General features: G+C 50.1%; 1 protein-coding gene across 4 annotated transcripts in view; it reads left to right on the top strand.

The window, feature by feature from the left end:
* PAX2 (paired box 2) overlaps positions 1–20307 on the top strand; it is a 148507-nt gene that overhangs the window by 59860 nt on the left and 68340 nt on the right. For all 4 annotated transcript variants that reach the window (XM_048506151.1, XM_048506147.1, XM_048506148.1 and 1 more), the window contains 2 exons: positions 4894–4979; positions 9803–9922. In XM_048506151.1, the coding sequence (XP_048362108.1) occupies positions 4894–4979; positions 9803–9922 (206 nt within the window). The remainder of the gene's footprint in view (positions 1–4893; positions 4980–9802; positions 9923–20307) is intronic.

Raw genomic sequence — 20307 nt, 5'->3', positions numbered from 1 at the left:
GCAGCCTTTTAAGCTAAGGACAGTGGCGTCAGCTGAGGGAGACGGATAAAGAATCAAACAGGCTGCCCCTTTTTGCACCAGCTGAAGTTTCCAAAGCATCTTCCAGGGTGGCTCTGTTGGCTCACAAAAGTAGCTTCAGTGTGGAAAAAGCACACAGGAGCCCCAGAGACACCCGTTTATATTGTCAATGCCGCACTGAGCACTCCCAGGAACTGTGTGGTTAAAAACACAGGTCAGAAGCTACCCCACCATACAGTTTCTAAACATGAATAGTCTTTAAGAATCCCTGACCTTACATGTACATTAACTCTGCTAGGCCTTTTCAGTATACTTACTGTTATGGAGTCTTATTCAAAATTACTTTTCTGTTTCCACCACTCTGACACCCCTCCGTCAATTATTTGCAACTTATGGAGTACCGGATACTATTGATTAAGAAAAAAGTGATGCCTTCATCTTGAGAAAATTCTAAAAGAATAGGCTGCTTGGGGAGGTGAGCTCTGTGGCATTATCCCCTGCTGAGGCCCCTCCCCAACCCTCCCCTCGCATACATGGGACTGGGGAGATGGTCTCTGTCTCCCCTCCTTGCAAGTTGTGGTTCCAATCTGAAGTGGGCCCCTACTTCCCCCTGGGAAATGCACAACTCTGGAACCCATGGCTCTACCCGAGCTGAGGACATCCTCCAGGGGAAAATGTCACCTATAGCAAGGCTCATAGAGCACACTGGAATTGTTTCAGCATCACAAACGAAAGAACACTGGAATTGTTTCAGCATCACAAACGAAATAGAGGGCGGCCGGGGCCTATAAAACCTGCACAAACTTCCTCTAGTGTGACTGACTGAGGTCAGCTACATTGTGAAAATGACAGTATCTCACCTGAGTGTTGTGTGGTTTCCGGGCTGTTCTACAACAGGTGAAATCTGAGAATAAGGTACTCAACATGACTGTGTGCAGCAGCTCCCCAGAACCCCACATGGTCTTTTGGAAGGGTCAAGTGGCTCGTTCTCCTTGTGGTTGAGAAGAATGGGAAGGGAGTCTGGTGGAGGCTTCAGGGGCAGCTATTTGCCTTGCAGAAACTGCACAGGAACAATCCTTCCAGATCCAGAACTGTACGCAACCATGAGAATAAGCAGAGCAGCTCTGACTGTTGGCTGGAGAATTTCCTTGGTTCATAACCCTTCTGGGCACCAAAGGTTTTACTCTGGCCTCCTGTGCTCTCCGTAGCCCTGCCTTGCTTGTCTTGGGAACCTCACAGAGCAGATGTTATCTCTGCTACAGTGCAGAACATGCATGGCCGTCTCCTGATTTTTTTTGGTCTTCATTAATGTGGGTGGGGGGGACCAGATCACCAGTCCAAAGAGGTGTTTGACTCATCAGGATTCCTCCCCCCGCCCCAAGCTTTTCCCTACCCAGAGCAAAACATAAATGGACCTGATACATCTCCCACAACAGAAAACAAGTGTGTGTATGTATGTATGCGGGGGAGATTTGAAGGTAGCCTTTGCGGGGGCAAGGCTTGGGCACTCCATCTGTGGTTAGGATCAAGCTCAGTAATGCCCCTCCACAACTGATGGCATGTAGATGAGGTATAGCGCCAATGGGGCAGGGGGGGGGCGATGCCCCGGATGTGCGCTGTGGCAGGGGCGTGGCAGGGGCACGGGGCACACGCAAGCCCCAGGCGCAGTTCCCCCTCACTCCACCCCTGCACGTAGATGCTCTTCCACTGAGCTGCAGCCCCATCATGTATGTTGGTTTACCTATCAGAGGAACATTTGGACAGGAGGCTGACCCCGGTTCACAAGGCCTGGTTCACACACGCCAGAAAATGAGCGGACAGTGAGGTGGCTGCATGGATTTGCACCACCCCAGAAAGCCAGTGTGAACCTTGGCCATGCACAATGATCCCGTCAAGAAAGGGGATGTCCTCTGTGCTCATTTTCTATGTGCGCGGAGGGTTTTGTTTTTGTTTTTCAATGCAAAGGAACATCCAAAGCTGAAGTCCTCTCTCTAGCACAGCCCTGTCTGCCCTTTCAAGGCTCTGGGACCTCATTCTTAAATTAATCTCAGGATTAGATCATTTGCCTGTTCAGCATCTTTAAAAACCCATTTGGTTTACATGTGAAGCAACACCAGACTGGGAGAGACTAGAGATCAGCCAACCAACATCCCTCCCCCCCACCCGGGCCCACCCACCCCGCAAGCCTCTCTGCACATAAACAAAATGTTTACAATACAACAACCTTCATTAGGCATCTTAAAATAGGCTCCAGAGCATTACAGACATTTCTGAAGTACAAATCAAAAGTACATTCAAAACACAGACAGACAAACTGTATCTAGCATTGGACGAACAAAATGTTTCTCCTAACACGCCAATCAAATCCAGCTATAAAGACATCACCAGCCTATGAATGATTTATGGCCCAGGGTGGCCTCTTTTCCAAGCACAACACCGTGTCCGTTATCTCCCAGGTTCCACCACCTGAAGCTCTGTGGCTCTTCCACAACACGCGGGGGCCCTCTCCCCAAGACTTCTGGGGCCCTTTCTAGGGATGCACCGTCGGCCTCTGCCCCTCCAGCCCATTTTTTATTGCCACCCTTCCTTTTTTCAAGGAAGGGTTTTCTCTTTCTTGGACCTTGTGTGGAAGGTGAGGCAGGGAGGTAGGACAGTTGCCCGTGGCCACCGAGTCTCATGGAGTGGGGCTCTGAGCCCAGGGCTCCCAGAGAGGGTTGCTAACTCAGTGAGGGAAAGTTCTGGAAATCAATGGGTGAGGTTTGGAGAGAGGATGGATCTTTGTGGGATGCAATACTGCAGAACCCACCCTCCGAAGCAGCCGTCTTCTCCAGAAAAAAGTTATCTCTGTGGTCTGGAGATCAGTCCTAAATCTGGGAGAGCTCTGGGACCTCCCAAGCAGGCTGTGTCCACTTACTTGGAGAAACCAGCTTTCAGAGACAGAGCTTAGCAAGAAAGCGGGACTGAGCTCTGTAACCTGTGCCTATAAAAAGGGTCCAGGTGGAATCTCTTAAATGAGCCGGTCATTGTAAAATTGAGCTTTATTAATAAAATAATGAAAAATGAGCAATATGTTTTCAAGCACTGACCACACACACACCACACAAAGCATTCCAGAGCCAACTAAAAGTGGAAAGGGAGGAGTTGGAGAGGGTTTCAGCTATGGGTGATAGTTCCCAATCTTGCAGAGGACAGGGTCCAACAAAAACATCTGCTGACGGGGAAAAGGAGCCCACACAAACGGGGTGGTGTGCACAGTGGTGGGATTCAGCAGCTTCGCACCACTTCGGCAGAACCGGTTGTTAAAATGGTGTTTGTAAACAACCAGTTGGTAAATTATTTGAATCCCACCACCGGAACCGGTCGTTAAATTATTTGTATTTCCCCCACTGGGTGTGCACCTCTGTGCCATCCCTAGCCTGGAAAAGTTCCACTTCAGGGGGTTGCCATGAATGGTTTGTCACTCAGCCGCACACTTCGCCTTGTTTCATGTCATGAGTGGTTCATGAGAAGCATCAGGATTGCAGTCAGATTTCCAGATTGCATAAAAGTATTTTATTAAGATTCAAGGAAGTGTTTTGCACTCCCAGAGTTTCTTTGGGAGTTCTTATCCCTTGAAAGGGAATACCTTATTATATATTTTGCCTGGCTATTTTATTTTATTGCTGTAAATATGGTTATGTTTTTGAATCATCTTTTTATATGTAATATTGGAGCCCTTGGAAGAGGGCAGGGAGGGAGATGCTGTGTTAACCACAAAGATTCCCACTATTCAGGTCCTTTGTGTGGATTGAGTTGGGAGTGGGCGGTGTGTATGTGTGTGTGAAAGTCGGCAGTCTATTCCATAGGCAAGTTCTTAAACATATCTACTTGGAAGTGAGCCCTCTGAGGTCATTTGTGTTTACTAGGGAGGGTTTTTGGTTTTGCTTTTGTACATTGCTATTGTCATCGCTGTTCGTTACTGCTGTTTATTCTTTTGGGTTTTTAAGCTGCTTTTATGCTGTTTACATGTGCAGAATTATACACCAGCAGTACAAAAATAACAATTCAACAAATCTGGCACTAGGAAAGTGGAAATGGTATGGAAATTAAAATGTGCAAGTTTGTGTCTGACAAGTGATAAGTGGAATCAAAATACCGATCTTTGACTTGAATTAGCTTTCCAAATTCATCTCATCCCTCAAGGCAACACAAAAACACACACCCCTCCCCAATCCTGCTCTCTGCCGCTGTCCAGTCCTTTGAGATCTGACCTTTTTTGCTTACAGCACGATGCAAACTGCTATTTGGAAAGGAGAGAGTTACCTTGTAGATAAAACATTAATCGTTGCAGCAGCAACTCCAGCCAGAGAGCAGCACCGCAGTGAAGCTGCTGCCACTGAAACAGTCAAGGCACCCAGGGCCAACTGCCTCACCTCCGTGTGAGCTTCTCCCACTGACCCGTGATTTTTCCAGGCTGGTTCTGCATGAAGAGCAGGAGTGCAGGTGGGCTTTCCCACGGGCCCACAAGGAGAGAAGGGCTCCTCTGTCCAGGAACAGCTGTGGCACCCAAGGATGGAGGCTGCTGCAAAGACAAAAAGACATATGAGATGAGGGTGGGGCACAGAGAGGGCCACCCGTCCTCCCTCTTGAGCTCCAAGTCCAGTTTCCAAACATGTACTGTATCAAACCTGCAAATTATATAGCTGGTGTATAGAAACCTCCCTACGCGCCAATTTACTTTTTGGTATGGAAGATCAGTTGAGGGCCAGGTCACTCCGCACTCACACCTGCTTGCGTGTCTGACTTGCCTCCTCCACACACAGCTGCTGAGTCCTCCTGTGCATCTCCAGGAGGTCAGCCTCCGCTAACCTGGCCTGCTTGTTTTTGCTTTGGCAGGATCATCCGAACCAAAGTGCAGCAGCCGTTCCATCCAACACCAGATGGGAGTGGGACCGGAGTGTCTGCACCTGGACATACTATAGGTAAGAGGAAACTGTGGTGGCGGAGGTGGAGTAGGGGTATGGTCGGCAACTCTGAGTTGGGAAATACCTGGAGATTTCAGCAGGGAAGGGGGGGACTTCAATGGGTTGCAATGCCATAGAGCCCCTCCCCCCCCCCCCGGGTTGCCTGGAGATCAGTTGTAATAGCAGGAGATCTCCTGGCCTATCTGGAGGCTGGCAAGCGTAAGGGGGGCGGGGAGGCAGGACTGGCGGGATCTCCTGTGCACAGCGGAACAATGCCCTGTCCCTGTAACAGAGGTTTAATGTGGAGAATTCTGCAGTTGAAGCCTTTCAAGGAATGAAAAGCACCTAATAATTGCCATACATCTGGAACCAGCGGCTGCTTCAGAAGACAGACTCTGTGGAACCACATCCTTTCCCTCTGCAAACTTTGCCCTTCCGAGGCACTGCCCCAAAATCTCCAGGAAGGTGGCTTCAGAGGTGCCTCCGGAGGTGGCAAAGGACACTGCGAGGTAGAATTGGCAGAGAGAGAACGACTCACAGAGGTGAAGTTCACAGACCACTCTGAAACAACCCACAAGGTCTTCCCCTGTGTTTGATCACTGCATTGGCTTTTCTGCATGAGAGGCCCGCCGCTGCCACCACCGCATCTCAGCCTTTGCTACGTTGGCAGCTGGCAAACAAGGCATCCGTCGTCTCTCTGTCAATCCCCTGCAAGAGGAAAAACTGGCACTGCTTTTTGCCTCCGCCTCCACTCAGTGCAATCCTGCCTAATCCTGCCTCTTTCTATGCCAGGGGCGGGGGGGGGGGGGGGGGTTGCGCACAGAGGTGGGATCCAACCAGTTCTCACCACTTCTCTAGAAGTGGTTACTAATTTTTTTCTGAGTGTCGAGAAGGGGTTACTAAAGCAACCTCCCTGCCCAATAGGGACTGGAGGTGCTTGTGTGCGGCGGCGCCACTGTTTGAATCCCACCACCATCGGAACCTGTTATTAAAAATTTTGGATCCCACCACTGGGTGCGCAGCATATTGTAAGAAGATTTTGCCTGCCAAAGCTGAGAGAGGAATGAAGAGCCCTTTCAGCCCCCCCCCCCCCCCACACACACACACACTGTGGGATTTTGCTTGTGCTGGGCTGGGGCTGCCCACTCTGGATTGGCAGCTCTTGAAGATTTGAGAAGGGTTTGGCAAGAGGAGGGACAGGGCAGAGCGGGGGCCAGAGAAAGCAAGCAGAGGCCCCAGGCGGCAGAGTCAAAAGGTGCGGGGCTTTTGAGATGGGGAAAGCTCTCCTGGCAGCTGCCTGGACACCAGATGTGCCCCCTTTCCTCTCATGACTCAGCGTGCCAAGAGGCCAGGAGAGGAGGCACCCCCTGGAACGTCACCGAGGAAGGACACAGGAAGATGCAAAACAAACTCAAACTGGCAGGTTTCAGAAGCCAGGGTGTGAACAGTGCTGAGGTTCCTTCACAAGCACCTTTTAAAATTGTCTACATTGAACCTACAGTCTTGGGCCGTTTTCCCACTTACCTTGCACTTACCTTCTGCCCCGTGCTACCGTAGGCAAGTAGCGCGGAGTCCCCCGGCACTCCCCACTACAGGGGCGGCGACAACGCAGCCGCCCCGACGCTGCCACTGTGGCGCCCCCTCAGCGCGTGTCATTCCTGGCACTCTTCCAAACGGCGCCTTTTGAGGACCCTGCGCAGAGCGCAGGGTCATGGGGAAGCCCAGGTGTGCGCCAGAAATGACGCGTGCTGAGAGTAGCGCACGGCATAGGGGGCTATGAGGTAAGTGGGGAAACGCCCTTAGAGATAAAGGGCACTTTTCTGCCTCAACTGAAACCTATGAGGGTTTGTGTGTCGGGTGTGACATACGCAGCAGCGCACTGTGTGGCCCCAGCTGTGGTTTCATGCCTGCTGTGTGACCGACCGTGCTGCAGAGTGCAAGTGCTGAGCACCTGAGCTCTCACTTCAGAGCAGCGGATGCCAGTTAGGAGATGCCAGTTAGGAGGAGAGGTCAAACTGAGAGCTGCTGTTCGGCCTGCCAGGGTAATGGCTGATGCCACATTTAACAGAAGGAGAAGTTCCACCCCCACCCCATCAGCCCCTGCTCTCCCTTCTCTAGGGTTGCCCATCTCCAGGAGGTGGCGAGAAATCTCCTGGGATTACAATTGATCTCCAGGTGACAGAGGTCAATTCACCTGGGGGAAATGGCCACATTGGAAAGTGGCGTCACCCTAACCCTAACCCTAACCCTCCCCAAACCCCTCCCCCTCCCCCAGCTCTGCCACCAAATCTCCAGGTGTTTGCCTGCCCTGAGCTGGCAAATCTACTCCCGTGTTAGATCTACTTCAACCCCTTCCCCCTTTTCCTGCCTCTTGCCCCAGACCCCCCTCCTCCTCCCATCGTTGCCAGCCCCAGGTTGGGAAATTCCTGGAACTTCTGAGGGTGGAGTAGTGGTGGGCTTCAAATAATTTAACAAGTGGTTGTCTACAAGCACCATTTTAACAACCAGTTCTGCCAAAGTGGTGCGAACCGGCTGAATCCCACCACTGGGGGGGAGCACCAAGAGTGGGAAAGGATGCCTTGGAGTCCCCCCCCCCCCCGCCCCCTGAAGCTGCTGGCTTCTTCCAGGGGAGCAGACCTCAGGTGTCTGGAGATAAGATATAATTCCAGGAGATCTTCAGGTACTTCCTGGAAGTTGGTAACCCAGCCCCCCCACCTTTCAGAGTTCCATTTTGGGTTGCTAAGAAACTCAGTACGCTGCCCACGGTCCATGGTTACCTTTGTGCCAGTGTTTGTGCCTGTGCAGACATTGCTGGTAATATTTTGGGGTACTTCTACACCCTAATTTTTCTCCCTGTAAACCTGAATTTGCAAAATGCTACACTGTGGTTGGGTCTGAGCTTGTTTTGTGGAATTTATTTATTTTGTAATGTGCAAGGGAGCCAATACTTGGCTATTAAATGTAAGGTCAGAGTAACTTAAATGCAAGATATTAAACGTAAGGTCAGAGTAACGAGACAATTGCATAGCAAAGCACCAACAAACACTGGAACTTCAGAGCAAACAACTTGGTTGGAAAAGGAGATTTATAGTACTTGGCCATTCTGTATCTTGTCCACGAGGCCCAGGGCTGTCCCAGCTGACTCCAACACAGTCTGTTTAGGCCCAGCAGGCCTGCAGCGCACTCACAGCGACATGAAGTCACATCTCTGCAACTTGTGCTGAGGCCTTTTGGGTTAGCCCTTCAACAGGGATTCGAAGCAAGGCGAATGTGCCCCACGTAGCCTCCCCCCTGCCTTGGGATGCAGCTGGCTCCAGGGGCAAGGGGGCTGCTGCACAAGGCCATTACAATAGCTTGACTCACAACCTCCACTGGCGGAAGGATTTCTATGATTGGCATGAAGCTTCTCCGCCTGCCCCCTTCTGCTGCGGCCCCAAATGCCCTCCTCCCAGTGCAGCTCCTGGTGGGCAGGGGACACCCCACCCACCCCCGGGAAGCACGAGCGTGCCTCCAAAGGAACTGACCTCTGTGCAGGCTGGGGACCAGTGGTGCAGAGAGTGCCTGGCAATTCTTAGAGTGACATAATGTCACTTCTGGTTTTTTCCTAGAGGTGACGTAATGGCATCACCTAATGGTGCCCCCCCCCCCCCGTCCCAGCTCCCCCAGGCTCCCACTATTTCAGACCCCTGGCTTACCAGCATGGTTGGGAGGTGCTGGCATGACGGTGGAGGGCTAACTGCACAGTCGACTGTTTACTTGCCAGTTGAGGCTGGCATTTGCCTGGGGAGCAGTGAGCAAGCCCCCACCCCCAGATTTCAAGCCCCCCCCCCCCCGGAGTGAAGCAAACAGCAGGCTTGGAGGGTAGAACTGTATGGCTCAAACCTTTTCCCCTAACACCACAGAGCCCGCTTGAATGAGCCCCACACATCCCTGGTATTTCAAGAAAAAATTGCACAAAATCCCCACAACCTCTGCTTTGGCGGAGCCTAAAGGTCTTGTGGGATTACAATGGATCTCCAGGCAGCAGAGAGCTGCCCCCTGGAGAAAACAACCCCTTGGGAGGGTGGACTCTCCCCTTGTCCAAAACCGCCCCCTCCCCAGGCTCCGCCCCAGAATTTCCAGGAATTTTCCACTGGCCCTTCCTCTCGTGGCCCACGGCCAGTGAAGAGCTGGGTACAAAAATGGTGCCCCATTCTGCCCTCTATTGGCATGACGCTCACCACACTCTCAACACTTCCTGTCATTAATTTGAGAAAAGGAACAGGACAGCAATGAGTTTTCATTACCATTTCCTGTTATATGAGGTGCAATTGTCAGTTTTAGCTGTTTTAAAGGGATTCAGCCCCTTCACTTAGCAGAATTCTCCCCTTCCACCCCCACCTATTCCTCTCTCTCTCTCTCTCTCTCTCTCTCTCTCCCCTCCTTACACACTTGCTTCCCTAAACCTAGACATTGAGTTTTACAACCACCACTCAAGTCAAATGCATGCAAGTCTACTTTCAGAGTTGGTGCACGTGGCTTATGAGTAAACCACAGGGCCAGGTTTCCTCTTTGCCCACTGAATTTGAGGATATGTAACTGGGGAGCCCAGGCAGACTTGGACATACTCCCAAAGCAGGGGACGCTGAGAAAGAGTCTTTGTTCGGCTGCCGTTGTGAGCGACTTGTGTGATGCCCGGGGACATGCTGCCCAGAGAGGGGTTTTGAAAGGGGTGCGCTGCCAGGCCTGGTGCTTCCGGAGGAGTCCCCTTTGGGTGTCTGCAGTTGGGGCATGCCAGCGATGGCAGTCGGGTCCAGTGGCTGCTCTCCTCATGGGACTTTCTCCCTTTTCATTTTGTCCAGTTCCTAGTACAGCGTCCCCTCCTGTCTCCAGTGCCTCCAATGATCCAGTGGGTTCCTACTCCATTAACGGGATCCTGGGGATTCCTCGGTCGAATGGCGAGAAAAGGAAACGTGATGAAGGTAGGGGGCGGGAGGGACTCATCCTCCCTTTTTCTTTGCTCCCCCCCTCTTTTCTCTCTTCTCCTCTGCCCCCATTGCTCTGACCCCTTTATTCCCATCCTTTCCACCTCTGCTGCCCCAGAGAGATCTGGCTTTGGACGAAGGCTTGCAGAATGCTTTGCATGTGAGTGTAGCTGGAAAGCGGGCAGCATGTCCCCTCACAACTTGGCTGGGCTGGACCACCTTACATGACAGGCAACATTTTCCAGACGAACTGGTTGGCAGCCCTTCCAGGAGCAAATGCCCCCTTCCCTTGGTTACTCAGGTGCATTTCCAATCAAAGCCAGCAAGATGATAGTCCCAAAAAGATCCACCAGTCCTAGATGCTCCATGCAGAGTTCTTTTTCCCCCCAAAGCATTTGAAAACGAGGCACCGTATGCTTTCCATTGGGACCATCCCAGATAGGTGAGGAGTTAGGAATTACAGACAGCAGTCCTTCCTGCCCCTTGGAAGAATTGAAAAGTCAAACGTATGTTCCACTTGCAAGCAAGCATAGAGGGAGTTTCCAGATGCTTTTTAACTGGGCACACTGGCTGCAGATACACTGGTGGGACTGCCAATGGGGCCGAAAGGCAGAAGGGCAGCCCTGGGGGAAAGTTGCTTTCCTCATGTACACGTTTTGTTCAATATTTTGAACCTGAAAACTTGTTCAAAGTGCCAGTTTGGGTAAATAAAATTTGCAGACATCTGAAGGTATCCGACCATGATGGCGCTATAGCAGAGTAGAAAGTGGGGGTCATGCATGAGGCGCAGCCCCTGGGCCATGTCAGGTCGGGGGCGGGGGGCGGGGGACGGGGGGCGGGGGCGGGGAGAAGAGGCATGGGGGCACTCAAGCTTCCCTCCCCAAGCAGCGTGGTCATGATCTGAATTGGATGGGCCTCCCAGAGCACACTTGGGCAATAGAACTGTGGCAGACACGTGGCCAAGTGTTGCCAACTCCAGGTTGGGAAATGCCTGGACAAAAACCCGGTTCCCCACAAGCCCATGACAGTTTATAAATCTTGTAGGGGGAGATGAGGGAGTGGAGGATGAGTAACTTCCATGTTTATTATGCTTTGCTTATGATTTTTTGCAAGTTATCCGGCTTCTTTTCTCTGTTGCCAGTGTGGGCACCTGAGGGCCCTTTGCGGGGCCGTGACATGGACATCTGCTTAGCTGGGGGAACCTCTAGACATGCAGGGAAAAGATCAGTGGATGAATTCAGAAGGAAAAGGTCACCGCTCCCTGGCACCTGGATGAGTGCCAGGCGTGCTCGTTGCCCTCCAATCACCTGGGGTCGACCAATCCAGTGTGGGAAGTTCCTGGAGGTTGGGGGTAAAGCCTGGGGAAGACCTAGTTTGAAGAAGAAGAGTTTGGATTTATATCCCCCTTTCTCTCCTGTAGGAGACTCAGAGGAGTTTACAATCTCCTTTTCCTCCCCCCTTACAACAAACACCCTGTGAGGTGGGTGGGGCTGAGAGAGCTCCGAGAAGCTGTGACTAGCCCAAGGTCACCCAGCTGGTGTGTGTGGGAGTGCACAGGCTAATCTGAATTCCCCAGATAAGCCTCCACAGCTCAAGGGGCAGAGCAGGGAACCAAACCCGGTTCCTCCAGATTAGAGTACCCCTGCTCTTAACCACTACGCCACTAGGGTAGCATGCTGAGCCCGGACTAGTGCCCAGATTTGGGGAGGGAAAGGACCCTATGCTGATTTTGCACAGTGAAAATGCCCCGTGCTATATCCAGAAGCACAGCTGCTGCGGGGCTTTTTACCCTGCTGTTGACTTTGCACTGCTCCCCAGCTCTCCTCCACTTTCACTGAAAGGTCTTCGGCAATGTCTTCTATGCATGCACAGGCAATCTCCGTTTCCTGAGTTCTGATTGGCTGAATCTCCTCCCCCCGCTCCCCCCCACTCACTTTCACCAATTTAGTTTTAAATGACTCTGCACAAAACACACACACACACACACACACACACCGGTCTAAAATCTCTGCATGTGTGAGGGAATTGTGGTACTCCAACACACAGACACACACCTCGGTCTAAACTCCTCGCATGTATCAGGGAATCGCCGCCCTCCCATTCGCAGCACTTTCACACACCACTTTTTTGCAAGGTTTCTCCCGTGTTTTTTATTCCACTGCAGGGGGCGGGGGGGTGCCTGTTCATTGGAGGGGCGGGACAGAGCGGTGAGGCAGGAAAAATGGCCCCGTTTTCACAGCAGCCGAAGCCACCGGAGCAATAGAGGGGCATTCAAAAAGCTCCTCAAGCTTTGCGGTTCTGGAAAGACCTGGAGCAAAGCCACTGCTGTGGGGCGGCTCGGGGGCAACAGCGTGGCAGACACGCTGCAGCACCGGGAGCTGTGCAGAACTCCCCGTTGCGCCGGGGCAATCCCCGTGCCAACAACAGAGGGGCATTTTTACCGTGCAAAATCCACTCTGGAGAGTTATAATGCCATCCAGGCCACCCTTCAAGGCAGTCATTTTCTCCCGGGTGGCTGATCACCTGGAGGCCGGTTATAGTTCTGGGAGGTCTCCAGGCCCTGCTTGGAGGGCGGCAGCCTTTTGCAGTTGCAGCAGGATCACAAAGCAGACAGAGGCGAGTGGGAGAAATTCCCCTGCTGAGACCTACAAGGGAACTGCATGATGCTGGCAGGGGATGATGAGAACTGTAGTCCATAAGATCTGGAGGGCCGCGAGTTTGACACCTACAGAGAGTATCTTGAAGGAAGGAGAGATTTGGATCAGGAGGAGATTTCCCAAATGTGTATCTTCCTCCGTTACTTCTCAAAGGGCCTCCAACTGGTAATAATCACTTTAAAATGTGAAAAAGATGCCATTTGCATCCACTGAAGAGTGTCCTCCCGTGTGCACTGGCCACAACTATTTTAGCTCTGTCATTTATTCACACACTTCCCTGGGCCTGCCACGATGCAGGCCCTGGGGGAAATGGAGGCATTTACCACTCTGGTTTAATGCCGGTTGGGGCTCCTCGCATGCAGACTTAACGATTTAGGGGTGGGGGGTGGGTGGGTGGGTGGGTGGAACCAGCACCAAAAAAACCCCATGCATTTTCACTCCCCTGGGATATTTGATTCTGCAATACATGTAGCAAAGTTTCATGTGCCAGAGCATCATCTCAGCTGATAAAACGGCTGCCTTCAGGGGAGGAATATGATTCCGTAATTATTGATAGCCTCTTCCCCTCCCCCACGGTGTTCTTGAGTAGTGGGAAATGGCCAGCACAGGAAAGGGGCCAGGCTGGCCTTCACGTGGAGCATTAATGAGCTGTGGGGAGCGTGGCTGTCTCTGGGCAGGCTCTGGTTCATAGCGGGGAGAGATCTGGGGTTCCTGGATAGGGCCCTTCACAGCAGTAGCTCTGCCTGAGGCTCTGAGAGGGATGGTTACCCAAACTCCATCACTGCTACCTCCTCAAAACAAGAAACAAGTGAACCGAGCTTTGGCACATTTCTGGCCCGCAGGCCAAATGTAATTAAGACAAAGCGCAAGAAAAAATGTTTGCAAAGCTCAGTCTTGATTGCGTCAAGCGACTCAGTGGGGAAAGAATTAAGTAAGACAACATCATTTCAAGCCCCCAGCAGAATGCAAGCCCCCTGCCAGAAATACATAATTGCTTGGCTACCTGAGGCACATTGCCTGAGCACATCCATTCAGACTGACACAGATGGGAACACTGGGTGGACTTGTCAGACAGGCAGTATTTCACTGGCCCCGCTGTAGTGTTGCCAATCTCCAGACACGGCCCGGAGAGCTCATAGAACCATAGAGCTGGAAGAGACCACAGGAGCCATCAAATCCAACCCCTGCCATGCAGGAAGATACAGTCAAAGCACCCTTGACAGATGACTTCCAGCCCCTAGTAAAAAAAACTCTAAAGGAGGATACTAAACCCCGACCCCACCCCAAGGCAGTGCATTCCACCGTCGAACAGCCCTAACTGTCAGGAAGTTTTTTCTAATGTTTAGGTGGAATCTCTTTTCCTTGCCCGAGTCTCTGGAGCAGCAGAAAACCAGACTGTTCCATCTTCAACATGACATCCCTTTCAATATTTAAACGTGGCTATCATGTCACCCCTTAGCCTTCTCTTCTCCAGACTAAATACTCCCAGCTCCCTAAGCCGCTGCTCATAGGGTATAGAATCCTTTTACTAATTTAGTCACTCTCCTCTGGACACACACCACCATGTCAATATCCTTCTTGAACTGTGGTGCCCAGAACTGGACACAGTATTCCAGGTGAGGTCTGACCAATGCAGAATAGAGTGGTAATATTAAGTCTCTTAACCTAGATACTATACTTTAGGTGGATAGTATCCCCAGCTCCCTAAGCCTCTCTTTGTAGGGCAAAGATTCCAGACCTTTTACCATTTTGGTTGCCCTCCTCTGAACACTTTCCAGCTTGTCAATATCCTTCTTGAATTGCAGTGCCCAGAACTGAACACAGTACTCCAGGTGAGCTCTGACCAATGCAGAGTAGAGTGGTACAATTACTTCCTTGATCTAGACACTATACTCTTATTGATACATCTCAGAATTGCATTGGCTTCCTCGGCTGCTGTATCACAGTGCTGACTCATGTTCCGTTTGTGGTCTACTAAGACTCCCAGATCCCTTTTGCATGTAGTGTTTTCAAGCCAGGTGTCCCCCCATCCTGTATCTGTACATTTCATTTTTTCTGTCTAAGGAAAGAAGCTTACATTTATCTCTGTTGAAATTCATTTTGTTAGCTTTGACCCAGCTCTCTAATCTGTCCTGGTCATTTTGAATTCTCACCCTATCCTCTGGTGTTATCTGCAAATCTGATTAGCATGCCCTCTATTCCATCATACAAGTTATTGATGAAAATATTGAATAGCACTGGGTCCAGGACAGAACCCTGTGGCACCCCACTAGTCATTTCTCTCCAGGATGAAAATGAGCTATTGGTGAGCACCCTTTGAGTTTGGTCAGTCAACCAATTGCAAATCCATGTAACAGTAGCCTTGTCTAGCTCACATTGTACTAGCTTCCCTGCAAGAATGTCAGGGAGAACCTTGTCAGAGGCCTTACTGAAATCAAGGTATGCTACATCCACAGCATTCCCTTTGTTTACCAAACTTGTCACTCTATCAAAAAAGAAATAGGATTAGTCTGCCATGACTTGTTTTTCAGAAACCCATGCTGACTTTTAGTGATCGCAACATTCCCTTCTATGTGCTTACAGACTGTCTGTTTAACTATCTGCTCTAGAATTTTTCTGGTATTGATGTCAGGAAGACTGGGCAGTAATTGTTTGGGTCTTCTTCCCCCCCCCCCCCCCCCATGTTGGGTTCTTGAATGATTTGCTCAGTTCTCTCTATAACATTCTCTCTATAACATTTAGTACTGGATTAATTGCTGTCCTCTTGAATACTGTCTCCCTTCCCTTCATAACGCTGTTTAAAGCCCTCCTGACAAAGTTTGTCTTAAAGCCCTCTTAGCAACAATATTCTTACATACAGCCGTGAGGTGCAGCCCCTCCCTCCGGGAATTACAAGTGACAGGGATCCGTTCCCCCAGAGAAAATGGCTGGTTTGGAGAGTGAAGTCAATGAACTATACTGCACCGAGGCCCCTCCCCCCCCTCCCCAAACCCTGGGCTCATCCCCGAAACCTCCAGGAATTTCCCAACCTTCTCTGGCCTGTTCAGCCATGTCCTGGCAAGTAGCCAGTAGAGGGGCCTGCAAAGCAAGATGCTTCAGAGCCACCCAAACACGGATGTTTAACTATTGGAGTCCAGCCATATTCTACTAGGCAACATCCAATATTTCCCATATTCTGTACTGTTTTGACCCCACTTGGGGTCACAAGTTGATTCTGTGACTGCTGACGAGGGATTCCAAGTCCTCTCTGGGCACCAGCGGGGAAGGGAGGAAGCGTTGCCAACTCCGGGTTGGGAAATCCCTGCAGATTTAGGGGGGAAGCACGGGGAGGACAGGGACATCCGTGAGGCCCAGTGCCACAGAGCACACCTTCCACAGCATCCATTTTCTCCAAGGGAACCGATCTCTGTAGTAATTCTGAGGGATCCCCAGATCCTCTCTGGAGGCTGGCACAGGCACTGCACCAGATCCACCTAATGTCCTCCGACCTTTCTCAGAGATTTACTTTAAAATATTATGTCTATTTCATTTTCAATGCCTTTAACAGCCAAAACAGCAGAACTGGCAGCCCCCAGAGAGAGGCACGATTGCTGCTTTCCTGGTCTCATCAAGACCTAATTCATATATGACCATATGCAGAAAAATGAAAGCAACAGTTGCTAACTAGAAATGATGTAAAACCTACAGGTTTTTGGTATTGTTACTTATTTATAAGTTGTAAATAGTTAATTTACAGAGGCTTACCTGGTGAACCAGATGTGTTTCTCCACTCCTGCATCCCTGCTGGGTGACCCTGGGCTAGTCACAGTTCTCTCAGTCCCGCCTGCCTCACAAGGTGTCTGTTGTGGGAAGAGGAAAGGAAAGGTGTAAGCCATCTTGTGTCTCCTTACAGGAGAGAAAGTATAAATCCAAACTACTACTACTAGTACTCGGCCTCTTCTTCTTCTTCATCATCATCTTCTTCCTCTTCTTGCCCATCTTAATTAGAATAATTGTTTTCATCTATTTCAGTTACTTTTTTTACACATGCAGCTTTTTCAGAGTTACATTTTATTCATCACAAGTCATTATCCCACACTTGCCCCCAGGTGCTCCGAGTGTCACACAGGTGGTCTCACTGCCTCCATTTTCCCCTCACAATAACACTGAGAGGACCACAGCGAAAGAGTGTAGCTATAGCAGAGCTAGAGGTGAAAATAAAAAGATACCTGCTATACAAAGGCTATTGGCAAAGAAAAGTCGGCATATATAATTGAACTAGTGAGACAAGTGCAAAAACAGTACAACAAGCCACATATAAAACCAAACCAACGTATGGCAATCGACAAAAGCAGCGAATATAAAACATAAAGAAACAGTGTAGAAACTATTTCCTGAAACAAAGTCAAGCTAAAAGCCGTGCAAGCCGTGGTCCATGAATCAATTTCAGTCTGGGTGTATCAGGAGAAGGGGAGGGGGTGGGGGTTCTTGTGTCTTTTGCTCGTTTCTCTCCAAACTGGTTTACTCTGTAGTAAGATGAGCTGCCTGCCTCAATACAGGGTATTATTCTAATAAAATAGACCATTACAACATTTCATGGATAATCTTAGAACAATAAATACTAATAACAATAATTATTTGAAGAACAATAAATACCATTTATGAAAATGTAATATTAAATAAATAAATACCTTTTAAAAAACAAATTTTAAAATATTTTCCATATCTTTAAACATTTAAATACAATAAATGTTTGTTTTAACTACAATAGTTATTAATACATAAAACTTACAAATAGAATCCACTGTAATGCATTCCTGAATGTTCAACACATCAGGCAGCAACAATACATTATGTAAAAGTGCTGAATAAATGCCAAAGGCCACCCAGTGTTTTATAAGATAATTATTTGCAACTGTTAACAGCAAAACAGAGCTTCCCAGTCTGTTTCATGGCAGGGGAGTTGGGTTCTCCCATGTCCTGGGAGATTATGTTTGCTCTATATTAAAAAGAGTTGCAGCTAAGAAAAATGGAGCCCGGGCAAAATCTGAGTTTTGCACCCCCACCCCATGTAGGTGACTGCCCTCCCCCACCACGACCGACCAATTATTTTTTGCACCAGGTAATTTCAAAGTCACCATAACATTACAGAACATGCCTCAATTCACAAATCTGAACACAGCAATCTTCCATGCCACACAGCGGAAATAAAAAAATGACGTTTTCAAAAGGCTTTCAAAATGTTTTATTACTACTGTGAAAAAATATAAAAATGAAATAAAAGGACTCAAAAAGGCACTTCCGAATGGCTTTCATTTGTTTTCCCGTATGACACTGTAGGGCAGAAGCAGCATCAGGCTTGGAGACTGAGGTATTAACTTTTAACTTTTGCACAAAAGCCCATAAGACTAGCGATATAGAAGGGATTTCAACAATTGGTACAAAATCGGGGTGAGGTGGAAAGAGAGGGAGTTCTCAAATTGCCTAGGTGATAAACCCTAAGCAGAAAAGTCGATTCACACAAAGCATCAAAAATCCTGCCAAAAAAAATCTTTAAAATATGCCCAAAATCCATAGGTTTCAACAGATTATTCTAGCAACAAGCCATGTACTCAGTCTTTTTTAAAGGGAGCAAACACCACTCCTTCAGGAACTTAATTCTATCCTATCTAGTAGCATGCATGCAATAAGCAATTTGTAATTCCCTAAACTCTGTGCCAGGGAGGCTTGCTCAAGATGGGGGGTGGGGAGTCTGGGAGAGCTTGCTGTGCCCATGGTGATCCATGGGCAAGGAGGCATGCTGGGGTTGGGGTGGGGGGAGGCTGGGAGAGCTACCTCTGCCCATGGATCCTGTGATCCATGGGCAATGAGCAGTGGCGTAAGAGACTGCAGTCCCAGCCTCGGAGACTTGCTTTTATAAGCACTGAGGGCAGGGGTGGGGCGTGGGGAGCAGGAAGTCCCACCCCTTCTTGCTCCCCAAGCCCCACCCCCTGGCCTCAGTGCTTATAAAAGAAGGTCTCCGAGGTCGGGACTGCAGTCTCTTCTGGCCTTCCCAGAGGGGAGGTCAGAAGGGACTGCAGGCTGCTGGCTGGGAGCCCAGCTGGCAAGGGAAGTCCGGGGGGGAGGTGGGCACCCTAGACCTTGCCCATGTCCATGGTGACATGGGCAGGGTTGAGGGCAGTGGGGGTGGAGTCTGGGGGCATCAGAGGGCGGAGCTGTGGGGGGGCAGAGCCTGGGGGCGTCCTGGAGACAATTTGTCTCCGGGCGCCAGTTACCCCTGGTACGCCTCTGGCAATAAGGCTTGCTGGACCAGGGAAAATGGTGCCCGGGGCAACACCTGCTCTGTCCCCCCTGCCTCACTTACTTTAGCCAGCAGCAGTCCCAGGCAGCCTGGTGGGGCAGGGGTGCCTGGCAGCCGCTGCTGCTGGGCCTATCAGGGCCAGGCCAAGGGGCAAAGGAGGAGGGGTGGGCCGATTTTCCACCCCCCCACGTGACCCAACAGCAGCTGCCCAGGGCACCCTGAGATAGCTCCACCTCTGATATTAAATGTATCTACCAACCGATTCATTGATTTCCACCATGTTTATGAATATCTAGCGGGGCCTGGCCACGCGTTGCTGTGGCAATTGTCCTTCTCATCACAGTCCGCAACCCACACAGATGTCCATGCAGGTCCAATGATCCGCAGCACAGCCTTTTGGGGTGGTCAAATGGAATCCCTCTTTCCCTTTTCAATTCACATTGTTATATGGTGGTGTCTTTTTTTTTTAGTATAAGGTAACCCTTTCCATTCCACAACGGAACTGTCCAGAGTGCGAATCCCGCTGTCCATGAGGCTGGTTGACACGCACAGTCCTGGCTTGGGTAAGGCAGAACTGGGGCAAGGAGGCTATCCCAGTCAGGCAGCAGAGGCAGGGGGGTGAGGCGCTCAGATTGAGGCCAGATCCCTGGGTTCTTAAAGGGCCATGTGCAAAAAAAGCGGAGCCACCAGACCACAGCCACACAGCCCGGAAAACCCTCCAGAACCAGTAGTGTTCGTTCGCCCCCCACCCCACAGATTTTCTTAGAAGAAAAAGGCAAACTCCAGCTCACTTTTAGTAAAAGAGAGCTGTGGTGAATATGGGTGAGGAAGTGGGTAAGTGGTGGTTGGATGTGAGGGAGGGCAGAGTGAGGTGTGTGAGGATGAGCTGGATGTGTATGAGAGTATGTGTGTTGTGTGGTAGCAGTGGGTGAGGCACAGAGAGTGAAAGTTACCTGAGTGTGAGGGGGGGACCCCACCTGACATCTCACACGGCAAAATGTGTATGTGTTTCACTTCCACTCGTATTACCTAACAGTGTTACCTATGTACTTTTTTAACTGCTCATCTGTGGCCATCTGCGCGAACATTCTAAGGGCATTCCAATCCCTCAGGCCACAGACATGCTGCACGGACATTCTAAGGGTGACAGTTAAACACAGCCAGCTTCATGGCCTGGTGTGCCAGGAAAAAGACGTTTTACCTGGCTCAGGTATGTACTTTTGGCGATTTGAAGGTCCGATTACCTGCCCGCAACAGGGAGGGACGTCATGTGAAAATTTGGAGGCGATCCGTCCAGCTGTTTTGGCCTTAGGGCATGACTAACAAAGTCACTGTTGGCTTTTTATATATATAGAATAGTGCATGAATTAAATTGCCTGGAACTATCTATGTGCATTGGGTGTTGCCAACCCTGAGCTGGGAAATTCCTGGAGATTTGGAGGGTG

Source organism: Sphaerodactylus townsendi, linkage group LG08 (assembly GCF_021028975.2).
Source record: "Sphaerodactylus townsendi isolate TG3544 linkage group LG08, MPM_Stown_v2.3, whole genome shotgun sequence".
NCBI classification, from domain to species: domain Eukaryota; kingdom Metazoa; phylum Chordata; class Lepidosauria; order Squamata; family Sphaerodactylidae; genus Sphaerodactylus; species Sphaerodactylus townsendi.
Note: the sequence above shows the minus strand (reverse complement) of the source record. Positions and strands in the feature narration are given on the sequence as shown.